The sequence below is a fragment of the Coregonus clupeaformis genome, chromosome 1, assembly GCF_020615455.1.
Source record: "Coregonus clupeaformis isolate EN_2021a chromosome 1, ASM2061545v1, whole genome shotgun sequence".
NCBI classification, from domain to species: Eukaryota; Metazoa; Chordata; class Actinopteri; order Salmoniformes; family Salmonidae; genus Coregonus; species Coregonus clupeaformis.
Window position 1 is genome coordinate 35,635,931 of NC_059192.1, and position 23,495 is coordinate 35,659,425.

At 42.2% G+C, this 23,495-nt stretch overlaps 3 protein-coding genes across 4 annotated transcripts; 1 reads left to right on the top strand and 2 right to left on the bottom strand.

Moving 5' to 3' along the window:
- Positions 1-763: 763 nt before the first annotated feature.
- LOC121567585 (uncharacterized protein C7orf50) lies at positions 764-20,581 on the top strand. The gene is made up of 6 exons (XM_041877753.1): positions 764-874; positions 1,213-1,372; positions 1,496-1,630; positions 16,126-16,355; positions 17,756-17,837; positions 19,824-20,581. Exons 2-6 carry the CDS (start codon positions 1,229-1,231, stop codon positions 20,004-20,006), a joined length of 774 nt encoding a protein of 257 aa, XP_041733687.1. The 5' UTR covers positions 764-874; positions 1,213-1,228; the 3' UTR covers positions 20,007-20,581.
- LOC121567576 (G-protein coupled estrogen receptor 1-like) lies at positions 3,414-4,956 on the bottom strand. The gene has a single exon (XM_041877740.1). The coding sequence runs from the start codon at positions 4,696-4,698 to the stop codon at positions 3,685-3,687; it is 1,014 nt and encodes a 337-aa protein (XP_041733674.1). The 5' UTR covers positions 4,699-4,956; the 3' UTR covers positions 3,414-3,684.
- On the bottom strand, positions 9,435-15,101 carry LOC121567564. Of its 2 annotated transcripts, none has more exons than XM_041877734.2 (2): positions 14,871-15,101; positions 9,435-10,937 (listed from the first exon to the last, which is right to left on the bottom strand). In XM_041877734.2, exon 2 carries the CDS (start codon positions 10,915-10,917, stop codon positions 9,907-9,909), a length of 1,011 nt encoding a protein of 336 aa, XP_041733668.1. In that variant the 5' UTR covers positions 10,918-10,937; positions 14,871-15,101; the 3' UTR covers positions 9,435-9,906. The 2 variants fall into 2 exon arrangements, with proteins under 2 accessions (XP_041733668.1, XP_041733663.1); XM_041877729.2 differs by having other exon boundaries at positions 9,435-10,950.
- Positions 20,582-23,495: the final 2,914 nt, after the last annotated feature.

A 23,495-nucleotide genomic window follows, 5' to 3' on the forward strand; every position in this document is an offset into this window, starting at 1 on the left:
GCTTTGTCTTGGTACTACCTATCACAATCCCACGACACAGAGAATAGTGTGACAAACTAGATAAAACACGTCCTATTTTCGACATTGTGAAGAATGGTCATCTCAGGGCAAAATCCTAAATTCGAAGCAGGTCATGTAACAATGAACCAGATATTTCACCGGATGTATAAATGTGAAGCATCCGGTTGGCGTTTCCACTCACTACCAAATATGGTGATGACAGGAGCCCAGTGGCCGGCAGTGGGAGAAGATGGAGCGAGAGTGAACTGCGTTTTGTAGACTTTACCCTTTGCCAAATAAAATACAAAAAATGCCGTTTAGAAGTGCAAGGGCGAATTTAGTTATTGCACACGCGCGCTGCAAAGAGTAGGCGTTCCCTAACGGAAATATGCAAATACATGCTAAATAGCCAACTCCTTGCTTGTCCTGCCCACTATGATGAATTTGCTCCCATTGGAAACGACAGGCTTTGGTCTATTTTGGGTTAATTATAATACATCTTTGACTTCGTTGTGCAATGTGCAACACTGAATTGTGTCCGTCAAGAAAGTAGTTTACAAGATGAATGATTGGAAGATAAAGAGTTGAGGCCTTTGATTTTTATAGTATAATCCTAAATGCTAAAGATCAACAATGCAATATACTATGCTTGCATAAAATGTTGGACAACATTGTAATCTATTGAAATTGCAAGAGCATTTAGCCTGAGACTACAAGTCCCAGCACACTTAGGAACGCACTAATCTCCAATCAGCGAACTGAAATGACTATCTGACCAATCACAACAAGTTAAGCGTCAACACTTCCTGATTCACACAACGCATGTTGGTGTTCGTGCTACTGAGATCAACGCGTTTACAGTTATTTTGTTACAGTAAGTTCCTTCTTATTAGTAGGTTATTAAAATCGTTATGAATGTAACCTGCCGCCATTTTTGCTAACATGAAACAATAAAGCATGTCAAAGATGCTGAAATCAAATGGCAAGCTCATAACGTTAGTGTGGTTTAATTAGCACTGTTGATAGCTAACGTTACTATAGCTAACTAGCCAGTGCAAGTATCATAGCTGGTAATAATGAGCTAGTTTTCAAAGTAAAATTGTAGCTAAACGTCATATGAGAGTCATTACCTTTTACCTTGACAGATATGTCAGTATGTCCATTGTCCAACACTGTGCTGTGAAGCTAGCTAACTATGCAATTATGTTTCAGGAACAAGTTGGTCATCATGGCAAAGAGTAAATCATGTGAATCAGAACCCAAAGGCAGTGGGTCCAAAAGGAAGAAGTTGAATTCAAATGAGAGAGAAGTCTGCATTGATGAAAACATGGAAAGCAAAGTGAAAAAGAATAGAAAAAATACTTACATTGAGGCAAGTATGGTAACAGTAATGTTTTTAATTTTTTTATGATCGCAAAGAGGTCTATGTCCTGACATTTCTTGTAAGCTGAGCTCATCATGATGAGATATTAAATTAGGTATTGCACTTTCCTAGGAGGCTCCTATACCAGCTCCCACTGTGTCAAAGAAGACATCAGAAGACGTGGGGACAAATTCAAAGAAACACAAACAACCAGCAGATGATGCACAGAAGGAAAAGAAGGGGAAGAAGAAAAACAAAACATCTGAGGTAAAACTGCTATATATTCCTGCTTTATTCACTACATTTACAGAAACATTTTGTATAATGACACCACTAGGTGGGGCCACACACACACTAAACTTTCTTTACACATTTGCCTATGGTAGAAGTGGTCAGAAATATTTCTTAAAATAATTATCAAATTATCTAAAAACTCTGATTTGTTTTTCATTTTCACTTATGTTGTAGCTTAGACCCTATAAATGTACTAAAATGAGAATACACTTGAAAAATGTATACTTTCAAATGGTAGCACAAAGATGGTTGGAGGTCCACACATCAGAGAATGTTGATTTGAATGGGAATATCAGTTGTTTTAAATTACACCGTCAATCTTCTAAAGGAAACCTATTGGAATTATAGAAATAAAGATAATAGAATATACATTTCCATTTAAGTAGACATTTGACGATGAGTGGACTGGCACTTCATTTTCATTTTATGTTTCAATGATGTACTAGCTAAATTGTAGTGGTCTGAAGAGGTATATCCATTCTATAAATTATATTTCTATTATCGAAATGACACCCAGCCTTATATTCAAGAGTATGCTGTGTCTCAACCGATGGCGGGCGCAACAAACACCTCAGAAAATCAAAAATAGGGTCTAAGCTACAACATATGTGACAATGAAAAAAATCGGAGTTTAAGCATTTAACATTTTTTTTTAGATGTTAAAGTTTAAAATGACAAAAAAATAAAATACAAATGTTTCAAAAAATTATCAAATAGTTTGACAACCCTGTTTGTAAGCTTATCAAACTCAACCGTTTATATTTTCCAGTGATGAAGACATGGATGTCTCATGGTAGGGTGGGGTATGCAAAATGGGTCAACTTTGAGCATTCAGGTCCAAAAAGTCACTTTCTGACCACTTCTACCATAGGCAAATACATTACATGACCAAAAGTATGAGGACACCTGCTCGTCGAACATCTAATTCCAAAATCATGGGCATTAATATGGAGTTTGCTGCTATAACAGCCTCCACCTTTCTGGAAAGGCTTTCCACTAGATGTTGGAACATTGCTGCGGGGACTTGCTTCCATTCAGCCACAAGCGTTAGTGAGTTCGGGCACTGAAGTTGGGCGATTAGGCCTGGCTTGCAGTCGGCGTTCCAATTCATCCCAAAAGTGTTCGATTGGGTTGAGGTCAGGGCTCTGTGCAGGCCAGTCAAGTTCTTCCACACCGATCTCGACAAACCTTTTCTATATGGACCTCGCTTTGTGCAAGGGGGCATTGTCATGCTAAAACAGGAAAGGGCCTTCTGCAAACTGTTGCCACAATGTTGGAAGCACATAATTGTGCGGCTGCTCGGCCATGGAAACACATTTCATGAAGCTCCCGACGAACAGTTCTTGTGCTGACGTTGCTTCCAGAGGCAGTTTGGAACTCGGTAGTGAGTGTTGCAACCAAGGACAGATGATTTTTATGCGCTTCAGCACTCGGCGGTCCAGTTCTGTGAGATTGTGTGGCCTACCACTTCATGGCTGAGCCGCTGTTGCTCCTAGACGTTTCCACTTCACAATAACAGCACTTACAGTTGACCGGGGCAGCACTAGCTGGGCAGAAATGTGACAAACTGACTTGTTGGAAAGGTGGCATCCTATGACGGTGCCACGTTGAAAGTCACTGAGCTCTTCAGTAAGGCCATTCTACTGCCAATGTTTGTCTATGGAGATTGAATGGCCTGATTTTATACACCTGTCAGCAACGGGTGTGGCTGAAATGGAAAAATCCACTAATTTGAAGCGGTGTCCACATACTTTTGTGTATATATAGTGTATCTATGGAAAGTTTTGTTTAAGTCAAAAGGATTGAGCTCAGAAAGTGATTGATATCAAATGGGAGGACCCTTCAACCAGTCCTCTGACACACCACTTAGCTGTCCAGAGCACACGTATGTTGTAGGAGTTGTGGTGAGTTTTGATTTGATGGCTGGTTTGTAGAGGCAGCAGGAGCTTTGGAGAGGTTGTGTGATGGGACTGGTACTTTTAAGAATGGGACAGGGGCAGGAGCTTGCAGCGGGTAGGCCAGAGAGGCTAGCTACTCCAGCAGGAGCTGTCTAACTTGGCCCAGCTGATGTTTTCCTTGATGAAGCTCCTTAGCTTGTCCTGGAAGGTCTCCCCCAGGAAGCTGTAGACCAGTGGGTTGAGGCAGCTGTTGGAGAAGGCGGCCAGGTTGACCATGTGGGCCGTCAGAGGGTAGTCGTGCCACAGCGTTCCATCCACATCGCCTCTCAGCAGGTGCACGCTGACAAACATGTTCTGCGGCAACCAGCAGGCGAAGAACACCAACACGGCCGCAGAAATCATCCTCAAAGCCTTCCGCTTCTGTGGCCGCTGCTGCAGCCCACTGTGCTCCCTTTGAGCCCTCACCAGAACCAGGGCGATCCTCCAGTAGCAGAGGCCCAGCACGCAGAAGGGCAGCAGGAAGCCCAGCGTAACCTCCAGCCACTGGATCTGGGATACGTTCGCAAAGCAGAAGTGGAGCTCCCCGGCGTGCTGCGCCTGGGCCACAGTGAAGGGCAGCAGGGTGAGCAGGGCGGAGGTCACCCAGATCAGGCAGCAGGTCAGACGGGCCCGGGGAATGCTCCTGCCCAGACGCATTGAGCCCGCCAGCACCACATACCGGTCGAAGCTCATCCAGGTCAGGAAGAAGACGCTGCTGTACATGTTGACCTGCAGGAACAGGGCCATAAAGGTGCACAAGGCAGCCATGTCGTAGTAGTGCTCGCTAAGGTTGAACACCTCGATCAGGGAGTCAGCCACCAGGACCAGGTCGGCAGCCGCCAGGTTGACAAAGTAAAGGTTGGGGGCGGTCATGCGGCCCTTGTGGCTCAGGTTGACGGCCAGGATGAGGATGTTCCCGATGAAGCCCACGGGGAAGAGGAAGATGGTGTAGAGGCAGGAGAGGAAGACGCTGATGGTGTACTGCTGGTGGGGGTCAGGTTCCTCTCCTGCCAGCCCAGAGGAGGTGGCTGAGGAGCCATTCAACTGCTCTGTGACATTGCTATAAATCGCAATGGAATAGTCCATGTACATGGGCACCTCCATGTCATTGTCTGGTCTGGTCTGGTGTCTGACTGTGTCAAAGGTTACGAGCCGTCATTTTGAGCCTGTGGTTGAACTCTAGCCCCAAGTTGTAATTTTGTCATTTACAATGGGGTATCAAGGAGTTGTTGCCAGGTAAAAATCCCACATCAATAATAACCACTGCTGAGAGTCTCCTTTGTTTCTCACTCAAAGGTGTGTTGGCGTTTGGACACAAATAGTCACTAAGTGCTTTTTAGAAAAGCATCCTCTTGGTTCAGGTTGATGGCCACTCACGGGGCTAGGAAGGGGATAAATACAGAAATGGGTCAAATCAAATGTTATTGGTCACATACACATATTTAGCAGATGTTATTGCGGGTGTAGCGAAATGCTTGTGCTCCTAGCTCCAACAGTGCAGTAGTATCAATGCCCTTCAGTTGGTTTAAACAAAAAAAATACAATAAAAAAGAATAATTCTATCTGAGAAGACCATAAATAAACGCATGAAAATTATTATGCAGTAGTAAACATTTTGGAACAAAGGTAACTAGAACCACACTCTACCTGTACAGTGGCTGATGAGGACATTTCTATGGCGATATCTTGACCATATATAATATAATATGCCATTTAGCAGACACTTTTATCCAAAGCGACTTAGTCATGCGTGCATACATTTTTACGTATGGGTGGTCCCAGGGATCGAACCCACTACCCTGGCGTTACAAGCGCCATGCTCTACCAATAGAGCTACAGAAGAGAAATGTATTCTCACCATGCAGCCTGAAAAAAGTTCAAACATCTTCTATACTGAAGACCACTTGAACAGAGTATTTCAACATGATCAGCTAAATACTTGGTATTGGCTTTCTGGCATTAGCTAAACTATGGATTTTTTTCCAGTTGTCTCTCTTGTCATAATTTAAGAGCGTGAGTGACTCACTCTTAAGTCAGTCTGAAGCCCTTGCCCTTTAGAGGGCGAAGTAAGAGGAAAAGCAAACTTACATTGTTGACTTCCTGTGTTGTTTTCACTACCAGAGTTTATTGCTCATGTCCAGATCTTTCTCAATGTAGAGGTTTAACAACCATCACCAATCCATTCTCATTAGCTTCCAACGACTGAGGCTGTGTAGACTCTCCGTATTGGCTCATCCCCCAGGTCATTTGACGTCACCCGCTCCTCAGCGTAAGATAGAGATGTATGCAAGCAGTCCTCTCTCTCTCTGCTGTTGTCCTCAGCTGTAGTCTGTCTTCTCCACGGTGTTCTGTTGACTTGTGACTGATTCTTAATGATTATTCGTACAGTTTTACTGTTTTTGCTCTATGGATACATTTTTTATTCAAGCATAATCATCCATGCATGAAGGGTGGATCATTATGTAGAATGTTCAAATATATAAATAAGGGAGTCACTGGGTATGGGTAACTTATGGGTAACTCTGGAAACGGCCTCATATTTACACAAAACAAGATGGATGGCAGAACTGGTATGCTGAAGTGGAGAGTAGGGTATGTTGAGCCATTTTTTACATTCAGCATCACAACGTCAAGGGAAATATAGTATTATTTCTAACAAAGATATCTACATATATTTCAGGATGTTGTGTATCCCTGGAAATAATCAGAATTCATGTAAACATAACAGTTTTGAAAACGTAGCTTGTCCAATAAAGTGGTCTCTGAGTATGGGGTAAGTTGGGCATAGGGACAGGGTAAGTTGGGCATAGGGACAGGGTAAGTTGGGCATAGGGACAGGGTAAGTTGGGCATAGGGACAGGGTAAGTTGGGCATAGGGACAGGGTAAGTTGAGCCGCCGTGGGGTAAGTGGATGATGGTGTCCTGTGACAATGGGTGGGTGTTCCGTGACAGTGGGTGGATGTTCCGTGACAGTGGGTGATGGTGCTGGTAGGTCCAAGTTTAATTCATGGAATGGGGGTGTGGTATATTGTATATCTTAGATCTATATCTGAATGTAGGCATACATTTATGTTCAATATCACTTACCCTTCCATTTTTTGACCAGTTGTCTGGGACATGGATGTTATTTCAATATGCCAATTCGTAGGCAAGTTCTCTGCATTTGAGACTAATAAGGCCATAAAACTGGTCCGTGAGATAAGATAAGACGCTGTCTGCCTCTGCTACTCTATCATATCCTCTCTTTCGCACAGGTACATGTACTTTTTCAGTGTCATTCAGTCAATTTTTTCATCCCTTGCTGCTGCTCAAATGGACTTCTTCCCTTCTCTCACTTCCTTAGCTGCTCTCTGAAGAACCTCAAGGGGGCTACACCCCTGCTTGTTTTACGTTTGTATACACATCGCATGATGATGTCTGCTCTGTAACAATAAAAAGGCACAATATATATTTTTTGTTCATATCCATGACACATTGCAAAAATACTATGCATAAAACGGACAAAATTTAATCATTAGTATGGGGTATGGTGACCATTGGCTCAACTTACCCCAAGGCAAACATTTTGACTAATTAGCTCACACAGCTACAAGGATGCACTTTCATGCAAGGTTTAGGACCTCATATTGTAGCTTATAGAGACCTCAACTGATGTACAAAGCAATCTACTTTGGTTTAGATACAAGCGTCATGAAACCTATAACACATTGATTTGACTTTCTGAAAATAATTTTCGACCTAACTTGCTTACCACTTTTTCCATGTGGTTTCTTTCTTCAGACTCCATTAAATTATGAGCACTTCCTAAATATTAGGTTCATCTTATGTATGGTTTCCTACAAACAAGGCATGGTTCAATGAACTCTTTGGTTCAACTTATCCCACTCTCCCCTATATAAAGTTATGCCATCACCTACTCAACTCAACAACTTAAGGACATGTTTTCACTGTTGGAAATGTTCTTATGAGATCTCTATTTAAATATAGCTGAGTTTAGGTAAATCCATTTTCAGATGAGTCTCTGCCATCCATGAATAGGAAGCCCCTGGCCACTAAGATGTGACATTTTCTTCATCACGCTACTGATTACTACCATAGGCTGCATTAACTATATCCATTCCAAAGAAATGTACACCAATGTTTGGCAAGCTTCTCTTTAGTGCATTCCTTTAGTGAATACAGTGCATTCGGAAAGTATTCAGACCCCTTGAGGTATTCCACATTTTGTTACGTTACAGCCTCATCAATCTACACACATTACTCCATAATGACAAAACATAAACAGGTTTTTAGAATTACATAAGAATTCAGACCCTTTACTCAGTACGTTGTTGAAGCACCTTTGGCAGCGATTACAGCCTCGAGTCTTCTTGGGTATGACACTACAAGCCTGGCACACCTGTATTTGGCGAGTTTCTCCCATTCTTCTCTGCAGATCCTCTCAAGCTCTATCAGGTTGGATGGGGTGCGTCGCTGCACAGCTATTTTCAGGTCTCTCCAGAGATGTTCGATTAGGTTCATGTCCGGGCTCTGGCTGGGCCACTCAAGGACATTGTCCCGAAGCTACTCCTGCGTTGTCTTTGCTGTGTTCTTAGGGTCATTGTCCTGAGCGCTCTGGAGAAGGTTTTCATCAAGGATCTCTCTGTACTTTTCTCCATTCATCTTTCCCTCGATTCTGACTAGTCTCCCAGTCCCTAATGCTGAAAAACATCCCCACAACATGATGCTGCCACCACCATGCTTCACCGTAGGGATGGTGCCAGGTTTCCTCCAGACGTGACGCTTGGCATTCAGGCCAAAGAGTTCAATCTTGGTTTCATCAGACCAGAGAATCTTGTTTCTCATGGTCTGAGAGTCCTTTAGGTGTCTTTTGACAAACTCCAAGCGGGCTGTCATGTGCCTTTTACTGAGGAGTGGCTTCTTTCTGGCCACTCTACCATAAAGAACTGATTGGTGGAGTGCTGCAGAGATGGATGTCCTTCTGGAAGTTTCTCCCGTCTCCACAGAGGACCTCTGGAGCTCTGTCAGAGTGATCATCGTGTTCTTGGTCACCTCCCTGACCAAGGCCCTTCTCCCCCTATTGCTCAGTTTGGCCAGACGGCCAGCTCTAGGAAGAGTCTTGGTGGTTAAAACTTCTTCCATTTAAGAATGATGGAGGCCACTGTGTTCTTGGAGACCTTCAATGCTGCAGAAATGTTTTGGTACCCTTCCCCAGATCTGTGCCTTCGACACAATCCTGTCTCGGAGCTCTACGAACAATTCCTTCGACCTCATGGCTTGGTTTTTGCTCTGACATGCACTGTCAACTCTGGGACCTTATATAGACAGGTTTGTGCCTTTCCAAATCATGTCCAATCAATTGAATTTACCACAGGTGGACTCCAATCAAGTTGTAGAAACATCTCAAGGATGGTCAATGGAAACAGGATGCACCTGAGCTCAATTTTGAGACTCATGCCAAAGGGTCTGAATACTTATGTAAATCAGGTATTTCTGTTTTTTATTTTTAATACATTTGCTAACAATTCTAAAAACCTGTTTTCACTTTGACATTATGGGTTATTGTGTGTAGATTGATGACGGGAAAAAATTATTTAATCAATTTTAGAATAAGGCTGTGACGTAACAAAATCTAAAAAATACTTTCCGAATGCACTGTATTTCCTGTGTAAGATGTTTTTCCCCTATTCTGACATTGAGTTTGAATGGGTTTTCATGTAAAACATGTTTATGCAAACACAGCCACTGCTTGTTTCTTGGAAGAGGGGTGTGTCAAAGAGCAGGTCTGAGTGTAGAAACTACCACATAATGTCAGTTGAATTAGTAGAAATAGTCTTAACAATGGTGATTGTTCATGGTTTAATTGTCATTGCACAACTTCGTTTTACTTTTCCCAATTTCACTATCATCATATTGAAAAAGTCACCAATGAAATGTATAGACATCATTCGATTCGCACAAAAAAAACAGGTTTCAGTTTATTTTCAAAAACAAAAGTCAGTTGATTGGTGAAGTAACAGTACACTGACCATACATGAAATAAGATTATAACCATTACATTGAAAAGGTTACAAAAAAGTATGTACATTGGAAAACAAAACTGTCTGAATAACACTATTTACAGTCTTCAAATTAAATGTAAATGATCAGTTAACTGAACTTCCAGAAAGTAGCCTAGCTTTTAAGTTATCTAGTGTCAGCTTCTAATATATATGGGTCAACGTTAGATTTGGCAGTCTTAAAAAAGGCATAATATTCCTGAATCCAGAACGTCTGAGATGGTTATTGACCTAAAGGTTATAGTCCTGAGAGTCAGGCGATCTCAATATGGGGGGCCATGATGTGTCTGTGGGTCTGTCGGCCCCCTAGGCCGCGGCAGCAGTCCCGGAGCTGCCTGAACACCTCCAGAAGGCTCTCTCTGCACGGCCTGTGCAGCAGGAGCACCAACACTAGACATACACAGCTGCCAGAGAACATCACAAACTCAGACACATGCATGAATGCTGTCGCGTGAGGGCTGAGACCACCAGCCTGCTCCATCTCGGCCCCCCTCACCAGCACAATGCCATGGAATAGCTGACATACAAATATCACCACAGCCACTGCCAGGAACACCGGACCCTCTTCTGATCCGGAGAGGAAGCGGCTGCTGGATTTCCATTGGCGGACGCAGCCGCCTATCAGGATCCCCAGCAGGAGGAGGTAGGGAATTATGAACCCTAGACAGAGCTTCGCCATGGCATAAGACCTTCCTGCCTCAGTTGGGTCTATAATACATTTTCTTTTCAAATCCAGTTCCTTGGGCGGGCCCCGGAGTCCGGCCAGCACCAAGGAGCACAGGATAGAAACCAGAACCACCAGAGCCACACAGACCCCAGGCCTCTTCAGCAGGGCGTGAGTTGGGGTGTCGAAGGTCAGGGCGTATCCCATGAACACCAGGAGCAACAGCCCGCAGAGGGATGCCATGTTGACGGTGAAGGCGAGCGCAGCACAGCCGAGCTGTGTGGTCACCAGGTAGTTGGGCCGGTGTGCTACGGAAGAGAGGGAGAGGAGCAAGAGAAGGAGATGGGAGCTGGAAAAGGCCCAGAGCAGGGAGTCCAGCCATGCCAGACTCCTCTGGGCTCTGTAGGACTGAATTAAGCCGTAGAGTACAAAGCATGCCGAGGTCATGCCCAGCGTGGCACAGAGCGCATAGACGTAGTTGGCCCTGGATGTTAGGTCGTTGGCTGCGATTATGGCAATGACGTCTGAGGGGATGATGGTGTTGAGGGGGCTGGTGCTGGATGTTGAGGTGATGTTGAAGGGTTGCATGACGGTACTCATCTCAGTCTGGAGCAGAACGTCTGTTTGATTTGCCTTGTGTCCAATGAGGAGAAAAGAACACATGGCGATTTAGAACAATAAGAGAGTACACAATCCAATTTTCATTGATGAGACAAAACAACACTTCCAGTTATAACAACATCACCATCTAATGTTCAGTCACTTAGCATTTGCTTTGTTCCTGCAGTTACAAACCAAAGATGACATTATAAACTGAATGCCAATACAGTCAAACCAAAGAAAGAGTTGATGAAACGTATAGATATGAAGAAACATCCAAACCGGTGTCAGAAGCCTTTTGTCCTTTACAGGGTGCTGCTACTGAATGTGTTTGGACTGGTATCCAGAGGAGTTATATTACTAAGCAAGTTCAATGCCAGCTACAGTGCCTTCAGAAAGTATTCATACCCCTGGACTTATTCCACAGTTTGTTGTGTTACAGCCTGAATTCAAAATGTATTAAATATATTTTTTTTCTCACCCATCTACACATAATACCCCATAATGACAGTGAAAACGTGTTTTTAGAAATTGTTCCTAATTTATTGAAAATGAAATAACGAAATCTAATTTACATAAGTATTTACACCCCTGAGTCAATACATGTTAGAATCACCTTTGGCAGCGATTACAGCTGTGAGTCTCGAAGAGCTTTGCACACCTGTACAATATTTGCACATTGTTCTGTTAAATTATTCAAGCTCTGTCAAATTGTTTGTTGATCATTGCTAGACAGCCAGTTCTGAGGTACTGGTATGTATGAAGAAAATAAAAGAAAAAAGAAAAAAAAATTATAATAAAGCATTGCTTACATTATCATCGCTTTTGCATACTGGCGAAGAGTAGAGTGGCTTGCAGAAGTTTCACAAATGGAGGGAAAAGTTGGTAGTCTAGTGTCTGCAATTTTTTTTGCCTTTTTATAGTTGCATTTCATGCAATTCTACATCATTTTATATGGCATAAGACTTTAGCAGATAAAAAATAAAAATAAATCACATGATCGGAATGACAGCCCACTTTGACACTGACAAACTGAGATCAATAAAAACGACCTTGTCTTGACTCCATCGGTAGCCTAGGTCTAGGTATGTGGAGACACACATATTGTACAACATAAGGAGGAAATTATAGTCCTAAAAAATATTTCCAGTTTCACTGACTCACCCAATGATGCGCATCTCACTCACCGGCGATGGCTGATGCCGTTGTGTCAAAAGCCTCTCTTGTTTTACTTTGTAAAACAATGCTGTGAAATATGGCAAAATGCCTGTTTTGGTTGAATGCTGTTCACTGACAGATTTGCTGCACATTCCCAACTGTAGGCATGCCTTGTGATTGGGCAACACACAATCCACAGCTAGGCTATAAAAAATAAAAAGAAGCTATTGATCCTCTGTGGCTAAATTATAGTCCTACTCCTGGAGTAGTCTTCTGAATTATTTCATTTCTTTCTGAACAGACAGCAGTAATTCTATAACTTTGGCAAATGTATTTCAATTCAAATGGGCGGCAGGTAGCTTAGTGGTTAAGAGCATAGTGCCAGGAACCGAAAGGTCGCTGGTTCTAATCCCCGAGCCGACTAGGTGAAAAATCTGTCGATGTGCCCTTGAGCAAGGCACTTAACCCTAATTGCTCCTGTAAGTCGCTCTGGATACCGTTCCTGCGGCTATGATTCTATAAGGAAATAAATTATGAAGTGCAACGCTGGAGAGAGGAGAGTTGCAGGCTCATGTCTATCTGAGAGAGGGAGAGAGATCATATAAAGTGAATGTCATTCTAGTTCTGTGAGAGATACAGGTGCACTTCTCTCTCACCACAGCAATGGCCACGCGTTGGTCTATAGGCTACAATGCTGCATAAACCCAGGCCGGCCCAAATCAATTCTTAGAATATCAGGCACGTTTTCACATTACTTTATTTAGGTGGCAGGAGAATTACAGAGGAAGCAACTTGAATGAACTCTGATTGCTTTAATTATAACTTTTACATTGCAAACTATGAAAATTATTTTTCATGCAAAGAAAGGTACCGAATCCTGGCAAATGGGTTCCGGAATGAAACAGTCCAAAACTGAGAGGGGTAGGATCCGGCTCAAATTAAGCGCTGGTTGTGTTGGATTTGCCCCAAACATAACTCTTTGTATTCAGGACATAAAGTTAATTTCTTTGCCACATTTTTAGCAGTTATACTTTAGTGCCTTATTGCAAAAAGGATGCATGTTTTGGAATATTTGAGTTTCACTCTGTCATTTAGGTTAGTATTGTGGAGTAACTACAATGTTGTTGATCCATCCTCAGCTTTCTCTTATCGCAGCCATTAAACTCTGTAACTGTTTTAATGTCACCATTGTCTCATGGTGAAATCCCTGAGCGATTTCCTTCCTCTCCGGCAACTGAGTTAGGAAGCACACCTGTATCTTTGTAGTGACTGGTTGTATTGATACACCATCCAAAAGTGTAATTAATAACTTCAGTGTCTGCTTTTTTTATATTTTTACCCATCTACCAATAGGTGCCCTTCTTTGCGAGACATTAGAAAACCTCCCTGATCTTTGTGGTTGAATCTGTGTTTGAAATTCACTGCTCGACTGAGGGACCTTACAGATAACTGTATGTGTGGGGTACAGAGATGAGGTAGTCATTCAAAAATCATGTTAAAAACTATTATTGCACACAGAGTAAATCCATGCAACTTATGTGACTTGTTATTTAGGCTTGCCATAACAAAGGGGTTGAATACTTATTGACTCAAGACATTTCAGCTTTTCATTTCTAATTAATTTGTAAAAAGGTCTAAAAACACTGACGTTATGGGGTATTGTGTGTAGGCCAGTGACACAACATCTCTATTTAATCCATTTTGAATTCAGGCTGTAACACAACAAAATGTGGAAAAGTCAAGGGGTGTGAACACTTTCTGAAGGCACTGTAACTTTGATAAACAAACAGAAAAAAAAACGATTGATTTTCTGGTTCATTAAAGCCTCCATGCAGTCTTTGTAATGTTATTTTTAAACCATCACTGTATGTCTAATAAATCACTGTGTTTATTTAATGAAAATAACTCCAAAATATATTTATCATTTATTTCCCTGAGCCTCCTTTGGCCCTTGAATTTATCAGTCTGATCGTGTGGGCGTTAGGAAACAAATGTGAAGATATTTACATACACAGCCCTGATTGGCTGATAGGATGTTCATTGGTCTGTAATAATCAGATCACATTGACGTCATGATGTGGGCAAAAGGTTCAATCCCACCTGAACAGGCTGAAATTCCAGGAATTTCCTTCAAACAGCTCTTACACAAAAATGGCATTATCATAATTATCACAATTTCAGTGTTATTTCGACCTCATATTGTGGAAATATCATTTAAAAAACTGTAAAATCACTTTAACTGCACTGCCCCTTTAAGAATGCTAAACTTAGATATGTGTTTTTGGGTGTTGAGTCAATAGGACCATGGCCATTTCAAGTGTATCTTCCTAAAAAAGTAAAAGTTATTTCAGAATATTTAGGCAAGTTAGCTGTCTAACTCATTGATCTTGCTTTGTCGTATACCCCTCAGATGTTGCAATAGCAATCTCGTTTGGCCAGCAATCGTCATTGGCCAGTTGTCTTTCATTACTCACTAAAAGGATGTGTTTGGACATTCTGCATGGATCATGGAATTATTTTCCCGAAAGAGCATCGCACTAAGATGCATGATACCATGTCATTCAGTTTAGCAGAAATGGCTAATTTTACCAACATATAAAAACCACACACTGCCAGCTCTGTGTTGGCTCTCTCAGCAGTGTAGAGAACCCCCCAGTCCCTTATTTCTCATAGACAGTATCTAAGTAGATGTTGGTTTGTGGACTATCACCACGTAGACCTCTCCATACCCTGCTTTGAATACTTCTCATTGGGAGGAAGTCACTGCACACAAAGCAACAAATGTTTCCACTTACCATTTTCACTTTCGTCTGGCGTCTTCTGTTTATTTTCACTAACTCAGTCTGCTAAGGCGATCTAAAGCCTCAGTCTCTGAGATTGATGCATGTTGCGTGGATATAGGCGAGCAATGCAAGTCGTCAAGTTTCAGTGGAGAGGTTGTTGTATTTTCATTGGCTATACCCAGCCAGCATATTCTCAGAATGACTTGGTGGCCACGTGATCTAAATATTTTCTTCCTTTCTTTCTTTTTTATGACTACAGAAACCCACAAGAAACGTGTCCCTTGTTTGAGTTCGTCTGAGAAGGTGTCTGTGTTTTTCATATGAATTACACTCTTCTTTTTTGGAAGTAATAGGCTTTACTTTTCCAAGAAAGTATCCCTCAATCAAAAATGCCAAATCTTTTCAATTCCTCAATCTTCTCTTGTACAAAGATACATGTAGCCTTTGCCTCTCTCTACTCAAGTTCCTCTTTTTCCGAATGTGTTTTAGTAAAACTCAATGACTTTGTTTTTCTAAAATTCTGGAGCAGTTCGATTAATTTATTTTCACAGTGGAAAATGCTCTCAGCATCAATGGAACTATTTTCACTGGACTTATTTCAAACTGTGTACGTTGGTTTCACCCTATGTAAATACACAGAAATGGAAAAAGCCTGAAGGGTGTCACTGTGGTCTCGCTGTAGCTTGAACCAACGCCCAGCCCCTCTGCTCTCTCCCTATTTGCTCATTTGAATTCTAACAGCTTGAATTTGTCTTAATCCTGCATCTTTTAAAGTGGCTCAATATACTTTCACCAGACTATGATCATCATTTCAGTATTGAAAGACAGCTGAAGTTGCACAGACTCTTTAATTGAAAAGTCATGTGTAACGATTGGCATATGATGGAAGGCTGTTTATTTTCACCTTGTTAGAGACAGGATGTGGAAAGGAGCTCTTTGTATTTAACCTAAGGTGCGGTTAACCATATTGAACTTCAGAATCCGTGTCTCGTTGGCCTCATTTTTCTGTAGATACAGGAAATGGCCCTTGAACAGCCAAGGGACAGGAAGTAGCCCCAGCCCAGCTGGATTCGAGGTTGAGAGGCAAGACACCACACACTTGTGTTTTACCTCCATCCCTTAGCAGTATGAGATATGAAATCTGATATGTAGTTAAGTCCAATAAAAGTAAAACAAATCTTATCCAGTACATTGTGGAGATAATAAATATGACAGTGTGATTTTAAAAAAAATTACATTATGAAGACTCTTTGGTTTTGTTGAGCAGATTCCTGAGCCAACCATAGTCCCCGCTGCAGCAGAAGATGAGGAGGAAGATGAAGTGATGGAGGGAGAGGAGGACTTGGGTCCAGAGGAGAGAAGAGTCCTCGAGAGGAAAATGAAGAAGATTCTGAAAAAGGAGCAAAAGGATCAACTTAAAGCTGAAGGGAAGACGGAAGACAAAGATGAGGCCTCCAAACCCATTGCTCCCCAACAGGCGCTAGACTATCTTACCTGGTAAGTGAGGAGAGTGCACCATATGAATCCCACCCACACACTCCGACTTGAAGTAAAACAGATATCTTCTGTTTATTGCTCTCTTCAATGCCGATGTTGCCGGATGTTGGACATACAGTGCTATGAAAAAGTATTTGCCCCCTTTCTAATTTTCTCTACTTTTGCATATTTGTGATACTGAATGTTATCAGATCTTCAACCAAAACCTACTATTAGATAAAGGGAACATAAGTGAACAAATAACACAACAATTACATATTTATTTCATTTATTTCATAAACTGTTATGCAACACCCAATTCCCCTGTGTGAAAAAGTAATTGCCCCCTTACACTCAATAACTGGTTGTGCCACCTTTAGCTGCAATGACTCCAACCAAATGCTTCCTGTAGTTGTTGATCAGTCTCTCACGTCGCTGTGGAGGAATTTTGGCCCACTCTTCCATGCAGAACTGCGTTAACTCAGTGACATGTGGGTTTTCAAGCATGAACTGCTTGTTTCAAGTCCTGCCACAACATCTCAATTGGGATTAGGTCTGGACTTTGACTAGGCCATTCCAAAACGTCCAATTTGTTGCTTTTTAGCTATTTTCATGTAGACTTGATTGTGTGTTTTGGATCATTGTCTTGCTGCATGACCCAGCTGCGCTTCAGCTTCAGCTCACAGACGGATGGTCTGACATTCTCCTGTAGAATTCTCTGATACAGAGCAGAATTCATGGTTCCTTCTATTAAGGCAAGTCGTCCAGGTCCTGAGGCAGCAAAGCATCCCCAAACCATCACACCACCACCACCATGCTTGACCTTTGGTATGATGTTCTTACTGTGGAATGCAGAGTTTGGTTTTCGCCAGGCATTATTGGAACCATATCGTCCAAAAAGTTATACTTTTGAATCATCTGTCCATAGAACATTCTTCCAAGAGTCTTGATGATCATCCAGGTGCTTTTTGGCAAACTTGAGTCAACTTTTTGGACGAGATGGGTCCCATTATGCCTGGCGAAAACCACTGCATTCCACAGTAAGAACATCATACCAAAGGTCAAGCATGGTGGTGGTGGTGTGATGGTTTGACTTTGTTTATTAAATAAATATGTAATTGTTGTGTTATTTGTTCACTTATGTTCCCTTTATCTAATAGTAGGTTTTGGTTGAAGATCTGATAACATTCAGTATCACAAATATACAAAAGTAGAGAAAATTAGAAAGGGGGCAAATACTTTTTCATAGCACTGTAAATGTCCCCAAACACATCCCAGCTTGAGTACTACTGTGCTATCAAATTTGCTACAATACTGAATGATCACAGTAAAATGTAGCTTGTTAGCAACCTTAAATACAACATGGTCTTTGTTGGAGGTGAGCTCTGGCTTATCTATTTTGTCTTTCTCCATCTTTGCAGTTGGGCTAAGAACCGTAAGGAGTGGAAGTTCCAGAAGACCAGGCAGACGTGGTTACTACAGCACATGTTTGACTCAGAGAAGGTAAACTGTCCTAAGACTTGAGTGGAAAGCCTTTTCATCCATCCAATCAATCAGATATTGATTGTGCTTTTTACAAACATTTTTCTTGCATATAGTCAAACCTAAACCCCCAAAGAGCAATCTTAGGGCTCCCCCTGTTGGGAGAGGTTGATCATCTGTGTTGAGCGTATCCTTTCAACTGCCAATTAACAGACATTACTTTCTGTGCAAATATCCCTCCCTGTTATGTGAGACACCCTTACTTGTATCTCACCTGAAATAGAACATATTGCCTTTATAATATACTAGTTAGGTACAGTGGGGGAAAAAAAGTATTTAGTCAGCCACCAATTGTGCAAGTTCTCCCACTTAAAAAGATGAGAGAGGCCTGTAATTTTCATCATAGGTACACGTCAACTATGACAGACAAAATGAGAAAGAAAAATCCAGAAAATCACATTGTAGGATTTTTAATGAATTTATTTGCAAATTATGGTGGAAAATAAGTATTTGGTCAATAACAAAAGTTTCTCAATACTTTGTTATATACCCTTTGTTGGCAATGACACAGGTCAAACGTTTTCTGTAAGTCTTCACAAGGTTTTCACACACTGTTGCTGGTATTTTGGCCCATTCCTCCATGCAGATCTCCTCTAGAGCAGTGATGTTTTGGGGCTGTCGCTGGGCAACACAGACTTTCAACTCCCCTCCAAAGATTTTCTATGGGGTTGAGATCTGGAGACTGGCTAGGCAACTCCAGGACCTTGAAATGCTTCTTACGAAGCCACTCCTTCGTTGCCCGGGCGGTGTGTTTGGGATCATTGTCATGCTGAAAGACCCACCCACGTTTCATCTTCAATGCCCTTGCTGATGGAAGGAGGTTTTCACTCAAAATCTCACGATACATGGCCCCATTCATTCTTTCCTTTACACGGATCAGTCGTCCTGGTCCCTTTGCAGAAAAACAGCCCCAAAGCATGATGTTTCCACCCCCCATGCTTCACAGTAGGTATGGTGTTCTTTGGATGCAACTCAGCATTCTTTGTCCTCCAAACACGACGAGTTGAGTTTTTACCAAAAAGTTCTATTTTGGTTTCATCTGACCATATGACATTCTCCCAATCCTCTTCTGGATCATCCAAATGCACTCTAGCAAACTTCAGACGGGCCTGGACATGTACTGGCTTAAGCAGGGGGACACGTCTGGCACTGCAGCATTTGAGTCCCTGGCGGCGTAGTGTGTTACTGATGGTAGACTTTGTTACTTTGGTCCCAGCTCTCTGCAGGTCATTCACTAGGTCCCCCCGTGTGGTTCTGGGAGTTTTGCTCACCGTTCTTGTGATCATTTTGACCCCACGGGGTGAGATCTTGCGTGGAGCCCCAGATCGAGGGAGATTATCAGTGGTCTTGTATGTCTTCCATTTCCTAATAATTGCTCCCACAGTTGATTTCTTCAAACCAAGCTGCTTACCTATTGCAGATTCAGTCTTCCCAGCCTGGTGCAGGTCTACAATTTTGTTTCTGGTGTCCTTTGACAGCTCTTTGGTCTTGGCCATAGTGGAGGTTGGAGTGTGACTGTTTGAGGTTGTGGACAGGTGTCTTTTATACTGATAACAAGTTCAAACAGGTGCCATTAATACAGGTAACGAGTGGAGGACAGAGGAGCCTCTTAAAGAAGAAGTTACAGGTCTGTGAGAGCCAGAAATCTTGCTTGTTTGTAGGTGACCAAATACTTATTTTCCACCATAATTTGCTAATAAATTCATTAAAAATCCTACAATGTGATTTTCTGGATTTTTTTTCCTCAATTTGTCTGTCATAGTTGACGTGTACCTATGATGAAAATTACAGGCCTCTCTCATCTTTTTAAGTGGGAGAACTTGCACAATTGATGGCTGACTAAATACTTTTTTCCCCCACTGTAGGTATTTCTTTAAAATCCTAAAAAGAAAATGAGGCCGTAACTTTTCTTGCATACGGACAAAATCTCATTCTCTGTCTCCACAGATCCCAGATGAGAACTTCTCTGTGCTTCTATCGTACCTGGAGGGCCTGCGTGGGGGGGCCAGGGACACCACCGTGCAGAAGGCTGAGACATTGGTCCGGGAGCAGGAGGGGGAGGGGGAACAGGACACAGAAGCCCAGCAGAGGACACAAAGAGCCAGGGAAATCATCCAGCTGCTTTCCTGACCAACCACCACCATTATTGTAGATGACCAATCAAATACCACCACAGCCCCACCACCACACTCAAGGGGAATATTCAGTTCACTAGAATTGTATCTGCTGCTTCCTGAATTAATGCAGTATGTGGTATATTCACTGTGTATACAAAATTAATGGCAACCATCCATGGTTGCTGGGATTTTGATACCAATAGAGGTTCAAAAATGAATTCCATATTATGTTCACACTTCTGTTAAGTATTGTGATGTTGTATGTTTTGTTATGACATGATGTAATGTGAATAGATCCATGGTTTCGTGTAATCAAACGTGTCATTGGCCAGTAAATGAGCCATTTAAAGCTGCAATATGTAACTCTTTGGGCGACTACCAAATTCAATAGAAATATGTGTTATAGATCTGTCATTTCCAGTGAATGCAAGTCTAAGAAGCAGTAGATCTGTTCTATAATATTATCTGTTCTATGTGCGCTATGTCTATGCTTCCCGTGCTTAAGTTTAGGTTTTACTTTCGGTTTTGTACACCAGCTTCAAACAGCTGAAAATACAATATTTTAGGTTATGGATAATATATTTCACAGCAGTTTAGATGGTACACTGATTCTCTACACTATACTTGCTTGTTTTGTGACATAAACTGAAATTAGGCGAACAATTAGAATTTTAGTAACCAGGAACTTCTGCATAGTGCATCTTTAACCATTCACAGTACTCTAGTCTAAAGTCTATTGTTCTTTTTTCTGGGGAAGATGGGTCCGTTTGTGCTGCATCTGTCATGTGTATCCTCACAATGTTTGTTTCACCTGTCAGTGATGTAGCTGATGAAGGCTTATTGTTGCCTTTTTTAAAAGTTTGGCTATATACAGAATATATCTTGAATTCCCCCCAAAATTAAATGCATATAAAGTTTTCAAAAAATCTGTAACGAGAGTATCACATTTTATTCAATGTCTTGCTAGACTGCTATCAAGCCAATGTTTCACTGTTGCAGTGAAACCAATACAACTTTTGACCAGGCGCCCATTCTTCAAGGCAAAACTGCTCCAGCTCCTTCAAGTTGGATGGGTTCCGCTGGTGTACAGCAATCTTTAAGTCATACCACAGATTCTCAATTGGATTGAGGTCTGGGCTTTGACTAGGCCATTCCAAGACGTTTAAATGTTTCCCCTTAAACCACTCAAGTGTTGCTTTAGCAGTATGCTTAGGGTCATTGTCCTGCTGGAAGGTGAACCGCCGTCCCAGTCTCAAAACTCTGGAAGACTGAAACAGGTTAGCCTCAAGAATTTCCCTGTATTTAGCGCCATCCATCATCCTTCAATTCTGACCAGTTTCCCAGTCCCTGCCGATGAAAAACATCCCCACAGCATGATGCTGCCACCACCATGCTTCACTGTGGGGATGGTGTTCTCAGGGTGATGAGAGGTGTTGGGTTTGTGCCAGACATAGCGTTTTCCTTGATGGCCAAAAAGCTCAATTTTAGTCTCATCTGACCAGAGTACCTTCTTCCATATGTTTGGGGAGTCTCCCACATGCCTTTTGGCGAACGCCAAACGTGTTTGCTTAATTTTTTCTTTAAGCAATGGCTTTTTTCTGGCCACTCTTCTGTAAAGCCCAGCTTTGTGGAGTGTACGGCTTAAAGTGGTCCTATGGACAGATATTCCAATCTCCGCTGTAGAGCTTTGCAGCTCCTTCAGGGTTATCTTTGGTGTCTTTGTTGCCTCTCTGATTAATACCCTCCTTGCCTGGTCCGTGAGTTTTGGTGGGCGGCCCTCTCTTGGCAAGTTTGTTGTGGTGCCATATTCTTTCAATTTTTTAAATAATGGATTTAATGGTGCTCTGTGGGATGTTAAAAGTTTCAGATATTTTTTATAACCCAACCCTGATCTGTACTTCTCCACAACTGGTCCTTGATGATTTTCTTGGCCTTCCTGTGACACCGGGTGCTGTAGCGACGGACGGAAAAAAGATGGCGGAAGCGGATGATGAAATGGATTCTGAATCTAATGGTGGTAGAATCAAGGAGAATTGGAATATTGTCCAAAAGAAAGGAAAACGGAGCAAAGTAGAGTACAGTGATGAGAATGTCACTTCGTATCTTGTAGGAGTACGGTTTGTAAATGAGGAGCAGCTGATCAAATTACCAATCTTGAGGAATCCATTTGAGATATCCAAACTGGTGGAGAGAGTGCTGGGTAGAGTGAAGGCTGTGAGGATCAAGAGAGGCGGGCTGGTTTTGATTTTTTGTGCTTCTGAGGATCAAAAGAAACGTGTGTTGCGTCTCACCCGATTTGATAAGTTTGAAGTGTCGTGTGTGTCTCTTAGGAACAGGGCACCCCTCAAGGGGGTTATATCTGGAGTCTCTTGAGAAGTAGATGTTTAAGAGATTAAAAATATTCCAGGAGTGATTGATGCACGTCGGATGAATCGTGTGGTGAGTGAAAAGAAGGTGAAGTCTATCTGTTTTTTGATATGGAGTCTCTCCATACTCAAGTGCAGTTAGGGTATATTAACTACAGTCAGAGTATTTATCCCAAGAACAATGCAGTGTGATCATTGTAAAGCTTTTGGTCATGTTTAAAGTGTTTGCAGAAGGGAGAAGCCTATATGTCCAAGTTGTGGAAAATATCATATTATGTGTTATAAAAGTGATGAAAATGTGACATGTTGCAATTGTGGTGGGAACCGTGAAGCCACGTCTTTCGATTGCCCCACAAGGGTGAAAGAGAATAAGGTGGCCAAATTCAGGGCTATCCAGAGCATATCATATGCAGCAGCTGTTGAGGGTTTGAATGGTGCACTTGAAGAGTCCATGGTGGTGGATAGGCCTTCACTGCAGGCTGCCGGGGTTACCTATCATCAGCAGGCACCTATCATCCTGACATTTTAAAGGTTAAGAAGCTGGACTTTGTGGCCTTAATAGCTATGGTGATAAATGGCACTGCCAAGGTGGAGAGAAGGTCCAGGAAGATAGAAATCATTGTGGAAGCGGCGGAGCGGTTCCTGGGGCTGAAAGATTTCTCGGCGAAGGAGTTACATAGAATATTGTCACAAGCCGTACCACCCTCTCAGGCCCTAGAGCCTGGGAAGGGAGATATGGAGAATTGAAAGAAGCAAGAAGTGGGAGTTGTTTTGTTTTGTCAATGTACCATTTTTATTTGGGTGGATTAAGTTAGTTTCCCTATCACGTATGGATTTTATTTTTATCTTGTTTTGGTTTCAACCCGTCCAGTTGGTGGCGGCAATTCACCTTTTTGGCAGTGTGCTCCTGGTGATTCGTTGGGCTGACCGCACCACCCACTGGAGAGCCCTGTGGTTGCGGATGGTGCAGTTGCCGTACCAGGCGGGGATACAGCCTGACAGGATGCTCTCAATGGTGCATCTGTAAAAGTTTGTTTCCCAAAACCATCGTTATTAACGTTGCACTTGAAAATGCTCGTAATCTAACGTCTGCCTCAGACTACTGGTAGAACAGCTAAGTGCGTCGTTAGAATTGA

What these genes read in the sequence shown, in the direction of transcription:
- LOC121567585 (XM_041877753.1), top strand. Translation starts at nt 1,229, where the DNA reads ATGGCAAAGAGTAAATCATGTGAATCAGAACCCAAAGGCAGTGGGTCC. An exon ending in GAAAAAATACTTACATTGAG is followed by an intron (nt 1,373 to 1,495) that starts GCAAGTATGGTA and finishes GCACTTTCCTAG; the next exon opens with GAGGCTCCTATACCAGCTCC. An exon ending in AGAAAAACAAAACATCTGAG is followed by an intron (nt 1,631 to 16,125) that starts GTAAAACTGCTA and finishes TTTGTTGAGCAG; the next exon opens with ATTCCTGAGCCAACCATAGT.
- LOC121567576 (XM_041877740.1), bottom strand. Translation starts at nt 4,698, where the DNA reads ATGGAGGTGCCCATGTACATGGACTATTCCATTGCGATTTATAGCAAT.